Source organism: Cnephaeus nilssonii, assembly GCF_951640355.1.
Source record: "Cnephaeus nilssonii genome assembly, chromosome: 2".
Taxonomy (NCBI): Eukaryota; Metazoa; Chordata; class Mammalia; order Chiroptera; family Vespertilionidae; genus Cnephaeus; species Cnephaeus nilssonii.
Window position 1 is genome coordinate 81,214,805 of NC_137073.1, and position 23,669 is coordinate 81,238,473.

A 23,669-nucleotide genomic window follows, 5' to 3' on the forward strand; every position below is an offset into this window, starting at 1 on the left:
CACAGCTCCACAACCAATCCCAGGGCAGCGCAGCCGGCTCGTCACAGCCGAGAGAGGCTCGGGATTGGCTGTGGTGGGTCCAATCAGCAAGCAGCGCGCGCGGCTCCGGGGCGCAGGCTTGTGGACAGCTGGAGGCGGCGGCTGCCGGCCTGGGGCCTTAGCGGTAAGAAATGGGCAGGGGCGACCGCGCCCGCCGGGGCTGGAGGGACAGCTGCGGCCCGGAGAGTGGGGGACCCTTACCTCCGGGAAACCGGATGGCCCCGCGGGGCCTTGGGTCCCGCTCTTCGGCTCCGGAACGCCGCGGGTTAAGGGGGAAGGACGGAGCGGTGGGGAGTTGAAGGAACTGGCTCCCTGGGCTCCCTCAAGTGCTCCAAACAGATCTTCTCCCCAGAGCTTCTGGATTCTCCCCCATACGCTCGGAAGAAGGTGGTGAGCGCTTGCTGCTGTTTTCTGGGGAGAGACCCGGCCATGCCGGAGTGGCCCCCCTGGCGGGACCACTCACCCTTCTGCCTTCACTCTAGTCTAGGCTTCCATCTCTTAGTGGCCTTCTGGGCTTCAGCTCTCTTCATGAAAAAAAGAAAAGAAATACCCCGTGGTTAAAGACAAACACCTAACATTAGACATTTACCATCTTAATCTTTTCTTTTTTAATCCATTAAGTACAGCTTGTCAAAATGACCTCCCTAAATCACTGCTTTCAAAAGCCTACTTAACAGCCTCCTGGTTACCTACTGTATTTCAAACTAAGTGAATCTCTTCTTTACTTTGATGTGGACCCCAGATACAGGAAAGGAACTGCCGGTAGTAAGTACTTTCTAAGGGTTTTTGTTTGTTTTGCTTTTAATTTTAAAGACTCCCTTTATTTGGCCTGTTCTACCTAGCTAGTCTGATTTCTTCTCTGCCTTCTGCTCTAATCAGATCACTGTTTTTGTGTGTCTCTCACAAATTTGCCATGCTCATCTTTGCCTTCCAGGCTTATGTTTTTATGCCTTGAAAGCATCTCCACACCAAATCTAGCTTTCACCTTTACTGCTTCTCCTCTGTTAGACCCATGGCAAAAATAATGAGGATAAGACTGGTAATAATGAGGATAAGACTGATAAGGACAAAGCTAGGGAGCTAGTACTGTGCACCCAGCACTGTACTAAGCCCTTTATTTTTCCAGGTAGATGTCTCTGCTCTTCTCTATCCTGAATTCTGAAAGCATTTGCAATCTGTATTGTGTAAGTTACCTAATCGTAGCACTCCTCACTATCTGAAATCCTATCCATTTGTTTATATTGTCTCTCCTCAGTAAAAATGGAAACTCCATGAAGACAGAGACTTTTTCACCTACACAGCTATTGCCACATTAAGAGCATATCTGTTGGATAAATGAATGATTACAGTTTAGAATTGTATGGGTACTTTCTGTACTTCATGTATATTAGTCTTTTTCCAATACTAGTATGAATTTTTTAAATTTGGTATTAGACGTTTTAAGTTTGTATAGGATGGTATCCCCAAATAAGCAATATTGTTCATCAATAAATAATTCAGAATTGGGGTACTGAGGATGTTGGAAGTATTTCCAAAAAGATAGATTTAAGGATACAAAATGTGGGAAAGGGGTAAAGTTAAACCTTTAGTTGTTTTTATTTATTGTTTTTACATACCTCATTGTATTCTACTACTACATTGAGCTGCCAATCCAGCTAATTTGTTGAATATCTATCCACAGGCTCAAGCACACACAGTTTCACATTGCTTTTGTATACTGATAATATATTGTATTGCTTAGTAGTCTACAAAGTGGGGAAAGATCAATTTGCACTTAATTTCTAAGTTAAGGCATATTTAAAACACTTTTTTTTTTTTTTTTTTTACTTTTTGCTTAAAAATATTCTAAGATTGTTAATGACTATGGTTTTGTGAACTTAACTATGTCTTTTGCGTATAGCAAGGAAGATACTTAGTGAAAACATTTTTGGGTATGGCATAAGTTATTTAACCAGTTTTCTACTAATTGATACTCAGATTGCTAATAGTAATGTTGATAGCTGATGTTGATATACCTCTTTATATGCTAGGTACAGTTCTAAGAGCTTTACATATATTAAGGCATTTAATTGTAACAACAACCCCAGGGTGTAAGTAATATTATCTTCATTTTAAAGATAAGGAGTTTAAGTGTCTTGCCCAAGGTCACACAGCTTTTAAATATTGAAGCTAGGTTTTAAACCCTAGACAATTTGGTGAGTTACACTTATACATTTTTTTTTATAAATAATGTTGCAGTAAGCATACCATGTAGACTTGTGCAAATATAGGATGTTCCAAAAATGTGTACACACTTTTAAAATATATACATACGTTTATTGATTTCAAGCAGGGAGAGAGAGATAGGAAGATCAGTGATGAGAGGGAATCATTGATCAGCTGTCTCCTGCACACCCCTCACTGGGGATCGAGCCACAATCTGGGCATATGCCCTGACCGGGAATTGAGCAGTAATTGAGCAGTGACCTGGTTCATAGGTTGATGCTCAACCGCTGAGCCATGCTGGCCAGGCCAAAACTGAATTCTTAATCTTGCTGAATTTGTTTCTTCCACCATCTTCCCCATCTCACTAATTGGCAACTTCATCTTTCCAAACCTTTTTAGTAATAATTGACTCCTCTCTTTAATTGTCACTACTAGTATATATAAGCTGTTAGGAAATCCTGTTGGCTCCATCTTAAAAATATATTCAGAATTAGACATTTGGTACGGCCTCAATATTAATCCTGGTCCACATCTTGCTTGGATTATTGCAATAGCTTTCTAATAGGCTTTCCTGCTTCTGTCCTTACTTGGCTGTAATTAACCAGAGTTATACTGTTAAAACGTTACTTAAATCATGTCATTCCTCTTTAATCACTTACTGTCTCAGCCTAAGTCCTTAAAATGGCCTAAAGCCTGCATGATCTGTTATCATCTCTCTGACCTCATCTTGTGTTCTCTATCTTACATCTTCTGCTCTAGTCACAGTGGCTATTTTATCACCCAAGGCCTTTGCACTTCCAGGTACCTCACCTGGATCGTCATCCCCTAAATATCACCAGGTCTCAATTATTTCCTTTCTGTTTTTGCTCAGTTCTCAACTTCTCAGTGACTTCATATGGCCTCCTTATGTAAAATTACATTGCCCCTTCCCCAGCACTCGCTATATTTCTTCTCTGCTTTGCTTTTCTTCATAGCACTTATAAATCATTTTATGTACTATAGTATGATTTTTAACATTTTTAGGCTTATTTTTGTTTTTCTTAGCTAGAATGTAGGCACCATCATAGAAGGGATTTTTATCTATTTTGTTCACTGTTACACCTTTAGCTCCTAGGTGAGTATCTGGCAAGTAATAGGTATTCAACAAATATTTTTTACTTTAGGTTTTCTTATAAGGCTAAGGAAATCACAAGGCAATATCAATGAGTAACCAAGATCTAGATCCAGATAGTACTACAGATGAAGATATTACAGCTGCTAAGGAAGAACTTATTAAAAAATGTGAAGAAATGTGGAAAGATCTGGAAGAAGTAAGTATCAAGAGATTAAAGTGATATATCAATTAATTACTATAAGATTTAATTCTATTTCAATAATAGACTTGAGAAAAAAATAATTCTGCTGATTCCTGAAAGTCATTATATTGTACGATAAATATTTATATAAGTTTTAGACCTATTAACATTCAATGAAGTTTATACTGGATGAACTGTAGGAAGAGAAAAAAATTACAGTAATCCCTACCCTCAAGGAGATTATCATCTAATGGAGGCAATAACTATTATATTAGAAGTATTGTGGTAGAAATACAAAGATTATACTTAGGAGGAGTCCTAAACCTAGACTGAAGGGGTCAAGGATAGTGTCCTAAAAGAGTGACTGAATTCATTTCTAAAGGATTAACCCTTTGCACTCGCTTGCTTTTTTCTCGATTTCTTTATTCTAATGCTAACCGTGTCAAGTCACACTCGACATCCGAGTGCAAAAGGTTAATAGGAGTTAGCCTGTGAAATTGGGAGAGGTATACAAAGTAGAAGGAATGAAATATATAAAGATTGAAAGAGTTTACTGGTAGAGAACTCCATGTAGAATATTATGATTTATGTAAATTAGGAAAAGAGGACTTGTGAAGTGAGACTGGAGAGGTAATTAGGGGCAAGAACATGACCAGTTTTGTTGAGTGTATACTGTGGGGAGCCATTAAAGGGTTATAAATATGAAGTGACATGATGAGATATGTAGTTTGAGAAAATTACTCTGGTGGTTTTGAAGAAAAGTGAGACTACAGGTAGAAAGAGCATTTAGGAGACCGTAGTAGTAGTCCTGGTAAGAAGTACTGAAGGGCTAAATCCTGTCATTGCAAACAGAAGAATTGATTCAAGGGATATTAAGGGAGTAGGACCAAAAGGACTTGGAGATTAATTGTTGTGAAACTGGGGAGTTATGGATAGTTTCAGGTTCCTGGCTTGGGCCAGTGGATGATTAGTGGAGTTATTTCCTGAGATAGAGAATATAGAAGTTAGAGGACACCCAATTCTGGAGTTTGAGTAAAAGTATGAGTTACTTTAGAAAATGTTATTTTTGAATTGCATGTATTTTTTTTGAGTTCATGAGATAGAGTCACTTCTGGTACACTACAGTATTTTGGTAAAAATTTGTTCTACTTGAAATAGCTTATGATAGTGTATCATAGTATATGATCCAGGCCACAGTCATTTTTTTCACATTCTATTCTTCACAGTAAATTTTCAGTTGGAAATTTAAAAAAGAGAGCACATAATTTTGTTAACTATCCTGTAATCCAATACCCACCTTACTTTCTCCCACCTCCATGTACATTCCATCCTTAATTTCAAATGCATAAAAGAAGCTACAAAACTGTTATTCTCTAGAGCATTTGAGATTTTGCTCCATGGCCTATGTCATTATTTGGCTCAACTAAACTCTTATTTTAAAAAAAGATATTGTTGCCCTAGCTGGTTTGGCTCAGTGGATAGAGCGTTGGCCTGCGGACTGAAGGGTCCTGGGTTTGATTCCGGTCAAGGGCACATGCCGGGGTTGCAGGCTTGATGGGTTGCAGGCTCGATCCCCCGTAGGGGGTGGGCAGCAGGCAGCCAGTCAATGATTCTCTCTCATCATTGATGTTTCTATCTCTCCCTCTTTCTTCCTCTCTGCAATCAATAAAAATATATTTTAAAAAAAGATATTGTAAATAGAAATAACCACAAATAAAATTTAAATTAATCATAATTTTGTTCAGATATAATTGCTATTAACAGTTGTGGATTTTTTTTAATGGCACAAATAAAAATGTGTCTTAAAAGCTTTATTTTCTTATAATCATAACTGTCTTCTTACCTCTTTTGTTATTTTCCTATAGTGATTTCCCTCTTGTTCCCCATTTTTCCATTATCTAGCTTCTAACTCACCCTAGTTTTTGCTTTCATTCTTTTTTTCTTATTTCCCATATTAATTTTTTAAATTCTGTATAGAGTCTAGTATACCCTTTTACTTTTAATGTATTCATCTTGGGACCAATTTGGCTGCCTTCCTTACCTTCTTGCTTAGAAAGTGAGGAATTGAAAACAATTTGTTGTCTTACGTCAGGTAATTGTGTATTGTTTTAAAAGAATATGACATTGACTGGTATAAAAGGGGAGGGAGAGGAAATTTTGGATTATAGTGTGACCTGTTTTTTTTTTGGTGTTTTTTTTTTTACTTTTTAAATCAAGTATCAGAATAAATTATCACTTATTGGAACCGAGACACTCACTGATTCAAATGCTCAGGTATGAAACCTTCTTTTCTTTGGAATTCATTGTTTTGGATAAGAAGTTTATCTGTCAAGTATAATAGTTTTGTTAATACCTGTATGCTTAATCATTTGGATAATTCTCTACTCTTTCTGATTTAAGAGAAGTATTTTAGAAACTATCTTGAATAAGCTTTCCTATATAATAAAAAGCTAATATGCAAATCAACTGAACGACAGAACGACCGGTCGCTATGACACGCACTGACCACCAGGGGGTAGACACTCAACGCAGGAGCTGCCCCCTGGTGGTCAGTGCGCTTCCACAAGGGGAGTGCCACTCAGCCAGAAGCCGGGCTCACAGCTGGCGAGCACAATGGCAGTGCCCAGTGGTGGGAGCCTCTCCCACCTCCATGGCAGTGCTAAGGATGTCTGACTGCCAGCTTAGGCCCGCTCCCCGCTGGCAGTCAGACATCCCCCAAGGGCTCCCAGGCTGTGAGAGGGCGCAAGCCGGGCTGAGGGACGCCCCCCTCCACCCAGTGCAAGAATTTCGTGCACCAGGCCTCTAGTTATAAATAAACTAGTGGCCCGGTGCACAAAATTCGTGCACATTAAAAGGGAATTAATTAGAGGAAATATTTTAATATTGCTATTTGCCCTTTCTCTATAATAGAAGTGTCAGAGATGAAAGAAAATTAGTAAAACGTGTATGAAAATCTCCCGCATCGCGGGACCCAGAGTCAAGTCCCCGCCCAACTGCATGCGCCTCGAAATCGCACAAGACCCAGACCCGGTCAGCCCCATCCCCATCAAGCCCCATCAAGCCTCGCCGGGCGGGGGGCACAGCCTCAGATTCCCTGTCAAGACCTGCCGGGCAGGGGGCGCGGCCTCAGGTCCCCTGGCCCCAGGTCCCCGGGCACGAGGGCGTGACAATCATTTGCATTTTAGCTCTTTATTATATAGAAGGCATCCTCAAACTATGGTCTGTGGGCCACATGTGGGTGTTTTTGCCGTTTTGTTTTTTTACTTCAAAATAAGATATGTGCAGTGTGCATAGGAATTTGTTCATAGTTTTTTTTTAAACTATAGTACGGCCCTCCAACTGTCTGAGGGACAGTGAACTGGCCCCCTGTTTAAAAAGTTTGAGGAACCCTGTTATGTAGGATAAGAATATTTTCTTCTTTATCTTTCCACAGCTATACATACATTTAACTGTTGAGTCAATTGCCCCTTGGCTGCTATTATGGTACTTTGTTAAAAATTAGAACAAATTCTTTTCTACTTTGTGTTAGGTAAACTAGCCACAGGTATTTTACTATCTGTGTGGAATCGTAACTGATTTTATCAAGGCTTAAAAAAGGATTAAGATATCCATTTTAATAATCAGAGACCTATGGAATTGGTTTAGGAATACACCAAAGGGTCTGTGTAACAGATTAAGAATTTAAAATAGCAAAGATGATGGTTCCAATGTATGGAAAGAGATGAATTAGTTAAGGAATGATACTGGTACAATCATATTTCATTACAAGAAAAGCAAGTAGACTGTGCAACCTAATGACATGGGAGAATTTGGCTATTAATAAAAATCTAGACATTATAAAAGAACACTTAGCCCTAGCCGGTTTGGCTCAGTGGATAGAGCGTAGACCTGCGGACTGAAGGGTCCCAGTTTGATTCCTGTCAAGGGCATATCCCGGGTTGTGGACTTAATCCCCAGTAGGGGGCATGCAGTAGGCAGCCGATCGATGATTCTCATCATTGATATTTCTATCTCTCTTCCCTCTCCCTTCCTCTCTGAAATCAATAATATATACTAGAGGCCCGGTGCACGAAATTCATGCGGGGGCGGGGGTCCCCCTCAACCTGGCCCGCACCCTCTTGCAATCTGGGACTGCTGGCTCCTAACCGCTCGCTTGCCTGCCTTATCGCCCCTAACCACTCTGCCTGCATGCCTCATTGCCCCTAACCACTCACATACCTGCCTGATCGTCCCTAACCACTTTGCCTGCCTGCCTCATTACCCCTAACCCCTTTGCCTGCCTGCCTGATTGCCCCTAACCACTCGCCTGCCTGACTGATCGCCCCTAACTCTCATCTGCCTGCCTGATCGCCCCTAACTGCTCGCCTGCCTGTCTGATCACCCCTAACTCTCACCTGCCTGCCTCATCGCCCCTAACCATTCTGCCTGCCTGCCTGATCGCCCCTAACTGCTCACCTGCCTGCCTGATCACCCCTAACCGCTTGCCTGCCCGTCTGATCACCCCTAACTGCCTCATTGCCCCTAACCACTCTGCCTGCCTGCCTGATCGCCCCTAACTGCTTGCCTGCCTGCCTGCCTGATCACCCCTAACTGCCTCTGCTTCAGCCCCCGCCATCCCGCTTTGTCTAGAAGGTCATCCAGAAGGACGTCTGGAATGAAGTCCGGAAGGTCGTTTGGTTGTTCGGTCTAATTAGCATATTATGCTTTTAATATATATGTATATGAACACTTAGATGTATTTGATCACATAAGAGTTAAAAATGTGCCCTGGTTGCTGTGGCTCAGTTGGTTGAGCATCATCCCATACACTAAAAGGTCACTGGTTTGATTCCCAGTCAGGACACATGCTCAGTTTGCAGGCTTAATCCCTAGTAGGGGGCGTGCTGATCAAAGTTTCTCTGTCTCCCTCTCCCTTTCTCTCTCTAAAATTAATAAAAACAAATTTTTTTAAAAAGAGTTAAAAATATTTTAGTAGTAAAAATTCTAAGAACAAAGGCAAATATACAAATGAATCCAATGAAAATTCTCTAATACTGGTGGGAGCATGCCCAAAGATTATTGAAGGCACTCCAGCTAGTATCACTTGAGCATCAAAAGATGTAATGGCTTAAATTCATTATAACAATATGAAAAAAATGATAATCTATGGGCATAATAATAATAAAAAATGAGAATGAGATAGAGAAAGAAGGAAAACTAATTTGTCACTTTAAAAGTACATGTCATGCCTGCCAGCTTGGCTCAGTGGTTGAGCATCGACCTATGAACCAGGAGGTCGAGGTTCGATTCCTAGTCAGGGGTTGCAGGCTCAATCCCCAGTAGGGGACGTGCAGGAGGCAGCTGATCAATGATTCTCTCTCATCATTGATGTTTCTGTCTCTCCCTTCCTCTCTGAAATCAATAAAAAATATATTTAAAAAAAAAACTTTTAAAAGTACATGTCATATCTGATCTTTAATCTAAAAATTGGTGATAAAGAAGCCATCAATAAATATAGAGCTTTGTTGTACAGGGTAAAACTGCATAATATAGTTGGAAGAGCATTAGTATATAAACTATCATTTGTTTTCCTTGGGAAATGTGGTTCTTACAGTGTAGAAATTGAGACCTACTAAATCAGAATCAGTAGGTATTGGGCCTGTACATTTCCTCAATGATTTTCAAACAGTGAGCCAAACACTGGCTTTAAGGGTGTTACTTAAGTAGTTGTAAATCATCAGTATCAATGTCTTTTCCTATCATGTTGAGGGTCCTCAGGATTACTCTTGGGTTTGATGATTCTGTAAGAGGACTCACAGAACTCAGTAAATAGTAAACCTAATGGCTGAGATTTATTACTGTGAAAGGATACAAAGTAAAATCAGTAAAGAGAAAAGGATCATGGGTTGATGTCCGAGGAAACCAGGCACAAGCTTTCAGGCGTCCTGTCCCAGTAGAGCCACACAAGACATGCTTAATTCCCCCAGTGATTTGTGACAACTGTGAAATGTTATCTACCAAGGAACCTCATTAGAGACTTGGTGCCTAAGGTTGTTTGTGGGGGCTAATGACATAGGGATCCTCTGTCTAGCAGTTAACAAAATACCTGATACCCAGGAGGAAAGCAGGTGTTCAGCAGAAGTCATGTTCTTTGCACAGTTTAGACCCAGGGAACCATTATCCAAATTCCCAGATGCCAGCCTTGTAAGCAGGCCTTCAGGGATAATCTTAGGGCTTGCTTTATTAACTCTTTTCTGTATATCTATTAGACTTAAAATCTTCAATTAAAACTCAATTCATTTTCTAAAGCAAGACATTAGATATTTTAAATGAGAGAATGACAGGATTTTTCCAATTTTTATGTTTACATAACTTTAGAAGTACTGTTCTTATACATAATATTTTTTAAGAAAGGGTTGTTTAATTTTATTAAGAGACTAGAGGCCTGATGCACAAAATTCATGCAAGGGGCTTGGCCCCCGTTGCCATGGCTGTTGCCTCTGCCTCGGCCTCCGCCACTGTGGCTTTGTCTGGAAGATTATCCAGAAGGATGTCCAGAGGGACATCGGTCTAATTAGCATATTACGCTTTTATTATTATAGACTAGAAGCCCAGCGCACGATTGAAATTGCGTGAGGAGGCGCCCCGCCTCCCGCCTTGCGAGGAGGCACCCCTCGGGGGGTCCGGGACCCACGCCTGACCCGTGTAGCACCGGCCGCTGCATTGTATCCTCTGGGGTGGGGGCAGGCACTCCTGTGTGTTGTGTCTCTGCTCTGGCTTGCCCCCAGCCCCAGCCTCTCCGTGTGTTATGTGTATACTCTGGTCCAGCCCCAGCCTCCTCGTGGCCGCTGGGGCTGGGGGCAGCACGCAGTCCCCTCCCGCCCATCTGTGCGTGCAGCTCCTCCTGAGCGGTCGTGATGCAGCCTACTCCTGAGTGGTTGTGATGCCCGGCTAATTAGCATATTCCTTGTTTTTATATATATAGATTAGAAATAATTTGAGTGTTTGCCTTAGCTGGGCTATAGCAAGGTAAGAGCTGTGTTTCATCAATATAGTACAAGGTTGAACTGTATGAAGTTACTGTTTTTTAATAGCTTAACAATGAATATCAGTAATTTTATATATTTCAACCTAATATGTGGTAGAAAATACATGAATTCTTTATCATTATGATAGTTTTGCCTAGTTTAGATATGGCTTTTTAAGAATTTGTTACCACTTCCTAGTAATAATAATAATTAACATTTATACATCGCTTTATAGTTAATAAAAAAACTTTCCCAGATTCTTATTTAGTAATCTATAAGAAAATAATGTTAAACTCTCCTTTGGGAAATAATTTAAATACCTGCAAATGCATTTTTATATAATAATATGAATTTTTCAAAGAGGCTAGGTTTTTTTGTTGTTGTTTATTTATTTATTTTTTTGCCTGTGACTGTTCAACAGGCAATGTTATAATACAGAGCAGGAACTACTAAAAGATAGTACTTTTAGTGTTCTTTTAGTGTAAATATTGAAGTAATACCTACTGCATTTTTGAAATACGAATTTTTTTTATATTTGGCTACTAATAAGAATTATACAGACGAGATAAAATGTGCTGAAATTTAGCTTTAACCACACATGGACTGTAATTTTGTGGTCTAATCAGGCAAAATATTTATCACATAGATTTGTAATTATCAAAATTACAATGATTGGAGCCTCCTAGTAACAGAAACATATTTATCCTAAATCTGTCTTTGGCTAATTTACAAACTATTGTGTAGTAAAACTGTGTTTTATATGTGGCTTGTGGAACCAGTCTCATTTCATAATTGTCTCTATGTATGCATTTGAAGTTATTTTTCATTACTCAGCTAAAAACAGATGCAATTTTCCTAAAAGCTCATAGAGAGGAAAAAGCATTTTAGTGTACAACTGTCTTAAAAATGTTGGCAAGAAATAGCATCCTTTTAAAAAAAATTAATTTAGGGAATAAACTTAATGTAGTTAGGTTCTTTTAGATTGAGTGGTGAAGTAGAATTGATCATTTTTAATACAATATCACTAATATAACTGGCAATTTATGAGCTATAAATGTGGTTTAAAGCAGAATTCTGTTTGGAGTGATAATTTTTCTATAGTTTAGGTAGCTATTATGTTAGCCATTTATGTTAAGACCTTGTATTAATGTATAAAGAATCTCTACACATTCATCATGAATAGCTATGAATATTCTACAAGAAATGATTTTGTTTTATTCTCTTATTCTTTTTTTTATAGCTGTCATTATTAATTATGCAAGTGAAATGTTTAACTGCTGAACTCAGTCAATGGCAGAAAGAAACTCCTGAAAGTAAGATTCTTATTTTTAGGTTTATATTTTTGTAAACAAAGTAATGGCAAATTAATGATCACTAGCCCAGCCGGTGTAGCTCAGTGGTTGAGCGTAGACCTATGAACCAGGAGGTTACAGTTCCATTCCCAGTCAGGACACATGCCTGGGTTGTGGGCTCGATCCCCGGTAGGAGGCATGCAGGAGGCAGCACATCAATGATTCTCTCTCATCATTGATGTTTCTATCCCTCTCGCTCTCCCTTCCTCTCTGAAATCAATAAATATATATTTTTTAAAAAGATAAGAACAATGTGTATGGTATGATCCCATTCTTATACCAGCATTGACAAAATTAATAACTCTTGCATGTATATGTACAGATAAATGTGTATATGTATACATGAATAGGACTCTATGCACAGAAGGAATGCACTAGAAGTTATTAATTTTGAATTTTAATGATTGGGAAAACAAAACAAGAAAAGAAAACGCCACTAAAAACAAAATGCATAATAGCACATTTGTCTAAAATAATATATATGTGAAGCTGCTAAGTAAGAATGATTTCGTAAACTTATATATTTCATAAGAAGTTCTGTAACATTAAATGGAAAGGAAAAGGGGTATCTGAGAAACCACAAAGTCAAATTCTTGACTTTGGAGAGTTAACTAAGCATATGTTAATTTTGTTTCTATAGTACTTCCACTAAATGAAGAGGTTCTGGTAACATTAGGAAAAGAAGAGGTAAGTCACTTAATGAATTTTTAGTAACCCTACTGTAAATGTTTTAGGTAAGTTCATGCCATAAGGAATAGGATAAAGACTCTTTAAAACCAAATTTTCTATTTTGATATTAATTATGCTTTATTGAAGAGAATATTTTATAATTTTTGGACCTTTGATTTTTATTACTGTTATTTTTAAAATTTTTTTAAATTACAGTTGACATACAATATTATATTACTTTCAGGTATACAACCTGGTGATTAGACCTTTATATAACTTACGAAGTGATTATATTCCATTGTATATGTACCAGTTCTTTATTCATTCATCTATTGATGGACATTTAGGTTGCTTCCATATCTTGGTTATTGTAAATAATGCTGCAGTGAACATACAGATGCATATGTCTTTTCCATAGTGTTTTGGGTTTCTTTGGATAAATCACCCGAAGTGGAATTACTGGGTCCTTCTTTGTCTCTTGTTATACTTTGTTTTAAAGTCTGTTTTTGTCTGGTATAAGTATTATACCCAAGCTTTTTTTTTTTTTTTTTTTTTTTTTTGCCTTTTTTTTTTTTTTTTCATGAAATACCTGTTTTATCCCTTTGTGTGTCTTTCAGTCTGAAGTGAGTCTTGTAGACAGCATATGTATGGGTCTTTTTTCTTATCAATTCAGCCATCCTGTGTCTTTTGATTGGAGCATTTTATCCATTTGTATTTAAAGTAATTTAAAGATATATGTTTATTGACATTTTATTATTCATATTTTTTATCTTTTTTTTTTTCTTCTTCTGAAAGAAGACCCTTTAACATTTTTTATAAACTGGCTTGGTGGTGATGAACTCCTTTAGCTTTTTCTTGTCAGGGGAGCTCTTTATCTGTTCTTTCATTCTAAATGATAGCCTTGCTGGGTAAAGTAATCTTGGTTGTAGGTCCTTGCTTTTCATCACTAAATATTTCATGCCACTCCCTTCTGGCCTGCAAAGTTTCTGTTGAAAAATCAGTTTTATGGGAGCTCCCTTTTAGGTAAGTAACAGCTTTACTCTTGCTGCTTTTAAGATTCTCTTTGTTTTTAACCTGTTGCATTTTAATTATAATGTGTCTTGGTGTGGGCCTCTTTGGTTTCATCTTGTTTGGGACCATCTGCAATTCCTGGACTTACCTATTTCCTTTGCCAAGTTAGCAAAGCTTTTAAAGTTCTTTTTTAAAGTTTCAATCTTTTTGATAAAGTACTCATTTTGTTCATGGATTTTATTTTTGAGTTTGTTAAACTTCATATCTGTATTTTCTTATAACTCATTGAGGGTTTTTTCAGAACTGTAATCTTGAATTCTCTGTTATTTAAATTACATATTTCTATGTCTTTATGTTTGTTTTCTGGAGACATTTTATTTTATTTTTGAGCTGCTCGGTTATCTTGGTTATTCATGGTGGATTCCTTCTCTACTGAGGGGTCTATATGTGAGTGGCATTTCTCTAATAAATTGATAAGAAGTCTTTCTATTGTTTTCTAGTAGGTGGCATTGAAGCACAAATTGTTTAGTCTCTTGCACTGCTCTGGCTTTTCAGGTCTCGGCATGGTGATGGGAATGTCCTGTGTTCCCTGGGAAGGTGGGCATCTCCTCTGTGTTCAGGTTGCCTCAGTCTCACAGGCCAGACCCAGTGGGGGAATGTGGTGGGCAATGTGCTCTAAATCTGTGAAATCCCAGTATTGTCCACTGCAGCCAGGTGCAGCTGTGATGGATGGGGGTGGCGTGAGCTAGGGGAAGCTGGCGGCTGTCTTTGTTGCTTGGTTCTCCCAGGAATGGTGACTGGCAAACCTCAGCGGCCTCCCCTCTGTGTCTTCACCCAACCCTGGATTAGTCACAGAGTGTGCCTCTCATCCCTACCCAGGTCACTGGGTCCAGTCACAGTGCATACTAACAGTTCCTTCAGGAATACTCACTGTATGGCTCTGCTCCTCCCTGCTGAGGGGAGCACCAGTGCTAACCTGATTCTGCCCCTCTTTAGGCTGAGCCTCACAGGGAATTCTGGGCTACGAGATCCAGGCTGCATCCTTGGCACCATCTCAGCTCTCCTCCCTTCCCATCTCCCCCGTTTTCTTCTACTTGCCCACCTTCAGTTGTTTCAATACTCGGATCTCTCAGATGTGTTTGTTGAGCAGGAAATCCTTTGTTGAATTATAGCTGTTCAAATTGTTGAAACTTCAAGGGGACCTCTGACGCCACCATTCCTTTGACCACAAAGTCCACTTTTGATGCCAACTGTCAGGGTTTTCCCCAAGACCACTCTTAGATTCTGTGATTAGCTAGATAGGCTCACAGCATTCAGAAGAGCTATTCTAATCATGGTTGCGTTTATTATAGTGAGAGGACAGACTAAAATGAGCAAAGGGAAAAGGCACGTGGGCCAAGCTTATCGCTGTCCTTTCCCAGTGTATGTGTTTGCTTCTCCCTGCAATTATGTGTGACAGCTTGGTCAAAGTGTGGTCCAACAGGGAAGTTCGCCTGGCCAGTGTTGCTCAGTGGTTGAACATCAGCTCACGAACCAAGAGGTTGTGGCACATGCTGGGTTGCCGGCTTGATCCCCAGTAGTGGGTGTGCAGGAGGCAGCCAATTGAAGTTTCTCTCTCATCGATGTTTCTATCTTTCTATCCCTCTCCCTCCACTCTCTCTAAGATCAATAAAAACATTTTTTTTTTAATAAAAAAGCCAGGGAAATGCATTTTAGCCTATTGTCCATGGTTTTTATCAGGAGTACCATCACTATGCATGCAGGGCCTCCTTGACTGACTTCAGCTATGCAGACTCCAGGTCCCAGAACAAAAATGCATTTACCAAGAATGACATAGTTAGAATAAACTGTAATCAAACTGGTACCAACTGGCCCAAGGCTCCGGGCATACGCAAAACACTCGCAATAGGCAGAATATTTCAGTGGCTCATAGCTTCTCTTCCAGGAATCCACCAGGAGCCAGTCCTAAAGAAAAGCCTTTCTTGGTAATGTGCAGAGTTTGTGCAACCTTGGCCTGCTGAGTTAACTGAAACTTGTCTTTTTATTCTCTTAACGGTATCTTTTGAAGAACATAAGCTCATAATTGGATTAATTCTATTTTATCAACTTTTAAAGTTTGTGCTCAAATATAGGAAATATTTGTCCAATTTAAGGTCACAAAGATTTTCATGTATGTTTTCTTTTAGAAATTTTAAAGTTGTAGATTTCACATTTAGGTTTATGATCCATTTTGAAATAATGTTTATACATGAAATGAGTTGTTGATAAATGTTTACTTTTTGCATGTAGATACGAATTGTTCCAACACAAATTGTTGAAAGAACTATCTGTTTTGACTTTTCTTTTACTGAAATTTAATTACCATTTATGGGTGAATCTGTTTCTAGATTCTTTATTTGTTCTCCATTCTGTGCTTTGGATGTGTCTCTTCCTTGGTTCTGTGTTTCTGTCTTAATCCAATACCACATTGTTTTACTTATTGAAGCTTTGTAATAAGTCTTAAAATCAAATAGTATGAGTTATCTAACTTTGTTGTTTTTTACCAAAATTGTTTTATATTTTCATATAGAGTTGGCTTGTCATTCTATCCCATAAAAAAGCTTACTGGAATTTTGATTGAGGTTGCCCTAAAACTATTTATTTATTTACTTTTGAAAATATGTTTTATTGATTTTAGAAAGAGAGATGGGGAGAGAGAGAGACATCGCTGTGAGAGAGAAACATCTATCGGTTGCCTCCTGTATGCACCCCAACCGGAACTTAACCTGAAACCTGGGCATGTGCCCTGAATGGGAATTGAACAAGAGACCTTTTGGTGCGCGAGACAATGCCCAACCAAGCTACACAGCCAGGGCTAGACTTACTTTGTTTTTCATAGAACTTATCACTCACTGAAATTATATATTTGTTTGTTTGTCTGGATTCCCCTCTTTGTTCTGTTCACCTTTGCATCCCTGACTCCCTTCAACAATGCCTGATAGTCAGTTAATATTTGTTGAATGAATAATAGTAGTATTCATTTGTGTTTGTTTTTGTGTAGTCTCCTTAGAAAAGAGACCTAATTTACCTGGTTACTGAAAACTCACCATTAAGTTGCCTTTCAGTATGTAATATATTGCTCAAAAACCCCGTCTTATATTTTTGAATTTGACAATGGAATATTACAGAGAACTTAGCACCTGCTCTATATGTCCATTTTAAAGACTTTCTGCTCAGCTTTTTTGCTGTAAATTTCTGAATATAAATTTTAGAATTAAACATAAATTTTACTATTATTCAGAAATATAACTAGTTATATGATTAAAGAATAAGCAATTAATATGAATTATTTTGTTCTAGTTCCAAAAATTGAGACAGGATCTTGAATTGGTACTATCTACTATTCAGTCAAAGAATGAAAAGTTAAAGGAAGACTTGGAAAGGTATATTTATAATTACTATTAGTCATTGATATGTTGAATTATCATTGATGTTTTATTTGGCTGCTGTTTGTTTTATTTTTCTGTGTTGAAAGGGAGCAACAATGGTTGGATGAACAGCAACAGATATTTGAATCTCTTATTGCACTACACAATGAATTGAAACATCAGATTGTGACAGAATCAAGGTATTATTTTTGTGTCCTATGTTTTTAAACTAGGAGAAAGTAGTTTCTTTCTTTTTTTTTTTTTAACATGAAAAGGGGTAAATTTTACCAAGAAATGTGAGTCTTAACCCAGCTTTTGATTTCTATTATTACATGATCTTTTATGAATAACTTGACTTTCAATAACTTGACTTATCTAGTTTCCCTATATATTAAATAGAAAATATTACTTTCGTAAAACTAGTTAAATTTGGTTTGAGCAAATAAAATTTGAACTGAGTTCTTGATCAACCTTATAAGTAACCAGTTATATACACTTATGTATTTTGTCAGTGAACTATTTCTCTTCATTATTTTGATATCTATTAGAACCTTTAAAGAACTGAAAACTAAACTACATGATGTAAAAGAATATAAGGAGAAACTATTGGTTACCTTGAGTGAGTTTCTAGAAGACCACTTTCCTCTGCCTGATAGAAATGTTAAAAAGAAAAGGGTAAGTTTTAAAGAAAACATTCATGTGGATATGCATGTATGAAATTGTTTCAGATGGGATCAAATATAAATTTCTGATAAATATTTGTATGTTTATTATACATTTCAAAGACACATACACATAGATAGATGTAGAGAAATAGTTTCTCATTACATTAAAAATTTATTGAAAAATTAGAAGCCGCCCTAACCAGTTTGGCTCAGTGGATAGAGCGTCAGCCTGCGGACTCAAGGTTCCCGGGTTCGATTCCGATCAAGGGCATGTACCTTGGTTGCGTGCACATCTCCAGCTGATCAATGTTTCTAACTCTCTGTCCCTCTCCCTTCCTCTCTGTGAAAAATCAATAAAATATATATTAAAAAAAGGAAAATTAAAAGCAACCTTGTTGTTCAACAAGAGGAGTTAAATACATATTTTAATATTGTATCCATATGATGGGGAAAATGCAGCTTTAAAAAACTTATTGAGCCCTGGTCCAGGGCTCAGTTGGTTGGAGAGTTGTCCCATACACCAAAAGGTGGTGGGCTCGATTCCCACTCAGGGCACATACCTAAGTTGCAGGTTCGATCCCTGGTGGGGCACGAGCAGGGAACAACTGATCAATGTTTCTCTCTCACATCAATGTTTCTCTCTCTCTCTCTCTCTCTCCCTCTCCCTTCCTCTCTCTTAAAAAAATCAATAAAAACATATTTTTAAAAAATGTATTGAACACTATCAAAGGAATTAATGAAATACTCTCAATTTATTGTTAAATGAGTAAAAATAGATGATTAAATTGTATGTCTAATTTATACCAAAAGATGTAATAGTGCTTATGTCTAGGGGCTAGGATCTTAGGAGAGATTTTTTCATTTTTACTATTTTGAATATTTTCCATGAACACGTGTAACTTTTAAAATCGGAAGAATTGTTTGAAATCTGTTAATGTGCCCTGGCCAGCGTTGCTCTGTGGTTAAAGTGTCATCATTCTCCTCCGCACTGGAGGGTGGCAGGCTTGATACTTGGTCAAGGGCCCATACCTGAGTTGAAGGTTTGATCCCGGCCCCCTGTCAGGGTGCGTGTGGGAGGCAACCAATAGATGTGTGTCTCTCTCACATCGATGTTTCTCTCTCTTTCCCCCCTCTCCCTTCCCTTCCAATGTTTCTAAAAATCAAAGGAAAAAATATCCTCGCTCCTTGAGTGAGGATTAAAAAAATAAATATGACACTATGTTCAAATAGAGGTTAATAGGGTGAAATAGATGTCCAAAAACTAATGCAATCTTTAACCTAATGAATAGAATTCCAGCATCTACAAGTATGGAAATGAGTCTTCTTTTGGTGTTCAGATCACACCGATATCATTGTGGAGATTGGATTAAAAAAACCAAAAAAAGGCAAATTAGATCACATTTAAAGAACAACCATAATACTGAAGGGCTACAAGTCTATGGCTTATGAAAAGTAATTGAAGGAACTAATAATGATTAATATGGAAAAGACCTGAGATGCATAATAGCTGCCTTCAAATATTGAAGGAACTCTTGCATAGAATTGGAAGAGATTCTCTGTCATTTCAAGGATAAAGAGCCAGTTAGTTAACATTACGAACTGTCAAGAACTATAGAAAGATGAACGAACAAGGCTCCCTGGGAAGCAGGTTTCCTGTCCTGAAGCTGTATAAACACAGTCTGGAATGTCATTTGTTTGGGTTATTTTGATTAGGAGATTCAAACACTACACTTTTATATATGTAAGTATACAATATATATAATATAGCATCCATTTTATGTATATAGATAGTCTGAATTGTATCTTCTAGTAATTGCAAACAATTTCACTGTCTTAGAGGTTGTTCCAACTTTTTTTAATGAAAACGACTGTTAGTACAAGCAGGTTGTTTATATTCAGAATTCTTTTTAAATCACCTAATTATAAGTGTTTGGTTTTAGTATACCTTGTACCATTGCAATTAAGAAATATTAATTTTTTGTAATAAGTATAGTTTAATATTCTGCCATTGGCAGAATCATAATGTTAATTCTTTGTTATTCATGTTTCTCTCAAAGAAAAATACTCAAGAATCAACTATACAGCTGATAACATTGCATGAAATGTTAGAGGTAAGTGTTTTGTGTAGTTGTTTTGTCTTGAAGATGTCTCTTAATTAGTGATTTGTGAATAATTTTTCATAGGCTTGAAAAAGAAAAAATACTGCTTTAGTTCTTAAGGTAGACACCAATCTTTATTAGATATACTTATGTTAATTTATCTTGGGTATAAAATTAGTTTGTGTTTTCTATATAGCATTAGAAAGAATAATGTCATTTTTTTAAAGAACATGAAATTAGAGCCTAACTCTTAATCATATTTCAAGATTATTACTTCAATAAAATTTTATATTATTTAATATTTACACAATGAAACCTTATGCTGTTACATTGACTGTATCTTTAGTTAGCAACTCTACATTCTATTGAAAATACAGTAAAAAGTGAGTTTAAGGATTCTTTCAACAAAATTGTAGAAATCCATGCATAATATTTTCTTAAGTAACATCAGCTTCTTTTTTTCATAATGTGAATACTAAGTAATTTCAAATAATTATAGAATTGGTAAAGAAATATCTTTTTCTGCTTAACATTTACCTTTTCTTTTATAAATATTTTGACTTTTTATTTTATTATTTAAAAAAAATATACTTTAATTTATTTCAGAGAGGAAGGGAGAGGGAAAAAGAGATAAAAACATCAGTGATGAGAGAGAACCATTGATCAGCTGCCTCCTGCACGCCCCACACTGGGGATCGAGCCCACAACCTGGACATATGCTCTGACCCAGGGGTCCTCAAACTTTTTAAACAGTGGGCCAGTTCACTGTCCCTCAGACCATTGGAGAGCTGGACTATAGTTTAAAAAAAAAACTATAAACAAATTCCTATGCACACTGCACATACCTTATTTTGAAGTAAAAAAACAGAACGGCAAAAACACCCGCATGTGGCCTGCGGGCCGTAGTTTGAGGACGCCTGCACCAGTAATTGAACCGTGATCTCATGATTCGTAGGTCGGCACTCAACCACTGAGCCATGCCATCTGGGCTCTTTGACATTTTAAAAAAATGCTTTTGAACGTCATCCACTTATCAAGTATGTTAAATATTTGAGAAATCTTGGTCTCACAATCCATTGTGAATTAGGCAGAAAGGAAGGTAAAATAGTCTATGAAGAGGGAGATATTTAACAATTAGTGTTTCTTTTTATATATATATATATATATATATATATATATATATATATATATATATATATATATATATGTGTGTTTTTATTGATTTCATAGAGGAAGGGAGAGATAGAAACCAAGCCTGCAACCCAGGCATGTGCCCTTGACTGGAATCAAACCTGGGACCCTTCGGTCCACAGGCCGACACTTTTATCCACTGAGCTGAGCCAAACTGGTTACAGCTAATGTGTCTTTTTAAATTAATTGGCAAGTTAAGGAGAAAGAGTGATATCATTAAATTTGTTTCATTGTAATTTTATGAATTGGATGCTCAAATCTCTATTTTTACCCAGTTAAATAGTTTTGGTGCCTCAAGATATCTTAATATAGATAATTATTGCTCTGAAAGCAAAAAGAAAAAAGAAAAGAAAGCAAAATACAAATATTTATTAGATTTGTATGTATATCAAATTATATTAGGATATCTTAATATATTTCTAATTCTAGTTTATACTGAAACTAAGAAAACACTATTTCTTATGGATGACTTAGCTTTTTTTTTTAAACAAAAGTTGTCATATATGTGGCTGATATTAGCAGTGATTAACTGGGTGATACATGTGTAATTTTCCAGTAGTATACTCTGAGATCTCATCTAAAATTTAGAATAAGAAACAATTTTTTGTCTCCAACTTACATTATTATCAATGATAAAAGTAAACAGTATATGAACTGAAATTTAGTGAAAAATAAAACAATATACATGTTCATTTTAAAGTTGAATTTTTATCATTTTATTACTTCTGGCATCTACTAGAATTAAAAATGAAAAATAAGGATTTTAAGTATATTAAAATAAGTAATTGCTTTAAAATAGGAATAATATTTAACTCTATTATCATCATACCTAAGTGAGATCAAAAGATTTTTGCCCCTCATAGTACGTACTTGAAATAGCTAAAGTTAATGATAGATGAAAATTTTATTTCAATAATTGAGATACTGATATTATTATGAAATGTGATTGAGATGAGAATTTTATAGTTTTACTTTATTGCTATGGCACTTAGTATTTGTATAAATGATGCGTTTTCTTTTCCACGTTCCTTAAAATAATATATTTTCCTAGATTCTTTTAAATAGATTATTTGATGTTCCACATGATCCATATGTCAAAATTAGTGATTCTTTTTGGCCACCTTATATTGAGCTGCTCCTGCGTAATGGAATTGCCTTGAGACACCCAGAAGATCCAAACCGAATAAGACTGGAAGCTTTCCATCAGTAAAGTATGCTCTGTTTTTCACAAGTACTTAAAGAATCTTGTCATTCAAGGATAAATGGAAACACTGAGTATTACTTGGATAAAGAAAATGGTATGCATATCAAAGCACGTAGTTCATATTCCTTCTATCCTTAAAGTGACACGTGCTGCCATGTACTATTTGTTTAAAAAGGGTCCTTTCACATTCAGGTCTGTGCTTTGGTGTGTTCAAGTTGATGGACAAGGATACAAATAAAAATATTCTAGACTTAATTATAAAACATTTAATGTACCTTTTGCAGCAATATTTGGAAAATTCTTTGTTAATTTATGATATTGCTTAAGTCATAATTTTTTTAAAAATTTATGATAGTTTCTTTTATTCATTTTGAGTTCTGTTTGTTGCTTAACTCCATTAAATTTAGGAATTATAATGAAAAGGCCATTATATATGCAGATGGTTTGAAAATTGACTTTGTATCTGATGTAGAAGGAAGCATAATTTAAAAGTATTTAGTAAATATGCCCCATATATACTGCCTTATTTCTAGATTTGTTAAAACTTGAAATATAAAAAAAACAAATGGATAAAAGTAGAAAACTCTTTTAATGTGTATCACATATCAAGTGATATATATTAAACCATTCGTCTGTTCATTATTACTAACGAAATTGTGTTAATAAAATTTTGTTTATCTTTGTGACTTTTCTGTAAATAAAATTCTCTTACCTAAAAATATTTAGCTTTTGGTGATGTGGCATGATATTTTTATAAAATAAATACACTTTTTGATAGGTAGATAAATGAAGATAATGTAGGGCTCATTCAGTATTGTATGCAAGCTAAACTATAGAATTCAAAACTCATTCGGTATTGTTACTAAATGGGTTCACTTGCCAGGACACATCACAGCCCAAGAAGACATGCACAGGAGCTTGCAGCAAAAAAAGTAAGGGTTAATTAGTTCAGGAAGTGGCCCGGAGTCACAGGTGAGCTAGTGCTCAAAGATAAACTAATCAGTGGCTTCCAGGTTATTAATGGAGTGACTAAGGGAGTTAGGGTCATGGTCTCTACTGACTGATACTAGGGTAGGGAGTAGTTGACCAGTGCATCTGGTCTTTATATGTCAAAAACGGCATCGCTTCATCTGGTTTCGCCACTTCTCTGGGTCTGGAGCTGAAACAGCTGAGACCTAGATGTTATCTCTAGTTTGACAAAACTGTCTCTGTGGCCTACAGACTCGAGGTTTTGTTCCTGATTCTTTGATACTGACTAGAACCTCTTCTCCTGAGGGCTTAATGATTAAGGGAGTGGACATGGTAGGGAGGAGGAAGCAGGGTGCTGGGTGAGGCCAGTTTAAATAAGAAAAAAAAAAAAAAGAGAGAGAATGTGTCCAGTTTCAATCAAGAGGGAGGATTTAGCTCATTTTCCCTGTGTCTTAGAGAGAGCATTCTAGGTGTTCGGTTTACAAGCAGGAACCACAGCAATGGTAGATGAAGCAGTTGGTCAGGATATGTGTACTCAGTAAAAACAAGAGCACAC

At 37.0% G+C, this 23,669-nt stretch overlaps 1 protein-coding gene across 3 annotated transcripts; it reads left to right on the plus strand.

Annotated features, from left to right (window-relative positions):
* Positions 1 to 58: 58 nt before the first annotated feature.
* CENPK (centromere protein K) lies at positions 59 to 22,855 on the plus strand. Of its 3 annotated transcripts, none has more exons than XM_079788486.1 (10): positions 59 to 163; positions 3,408 to 3,554; positions 5,757 to 5,813; positions 11,787 to 11,859; positions 12,539 to 12,585; positions 16,918 to 17,000; positions 17,093 to 17,185; positions 17,534 to 17,660; positions 19,708 to 19,761; positions 21,992 to 22,855. In XM_079788486.1, exons 2-10 carry the CDS (start codon positions 3,447 to 3,449, stop codon positions 22,148 to 22,150), a joined length of 801 nt encoding a protein of 266 aa, XP_079644612.1. In that variant the 5' UTR covers positions 59 to 163; positions 3,408 to 3,446; the 3' UTR covers positions 22,151 to 22,855. The 3 variants fall into 3 exon arrangements, with proteins under 3 accessions (XP_079644612.1, XP_079644613.1, XP_079644614.1); XM_079788487.1 differs by lacking the exon at positions 59 to 163 and adding an exon at positions 170 to 804; XM_079788488.1 differs by lacking the exon at positions 59 to 163 and adding an exon at positions 170 to 426.
* Positions 22,856 to 23,669: the final 814 nt, after the last annotated feature.

Excerpts from the sequence above, each read along its gene's own strand:
- CENPK (XM_079788486.1), top strand. The coding sequence starts at position 3,447 with ATGAGTAACCAAGATCTAGATCCAGATAGTACTACAGATGAAGATATT. Across the intron at positions 17,186-17,533 it reads CAGATTGTGACAGAATCAAG|AACCTTTAAAGAACTGAAAA; the intron begins GTATTATTTTTG and ends GATATCTATTAG. Across the intron at positions 19,762-21,991 it reads CATTGCATGAAATGTTAGAG|ATTCTTTTAAATAGATTATT; the intron begins GTAAGTGTTTTG and ends ATATTTTCCTAG.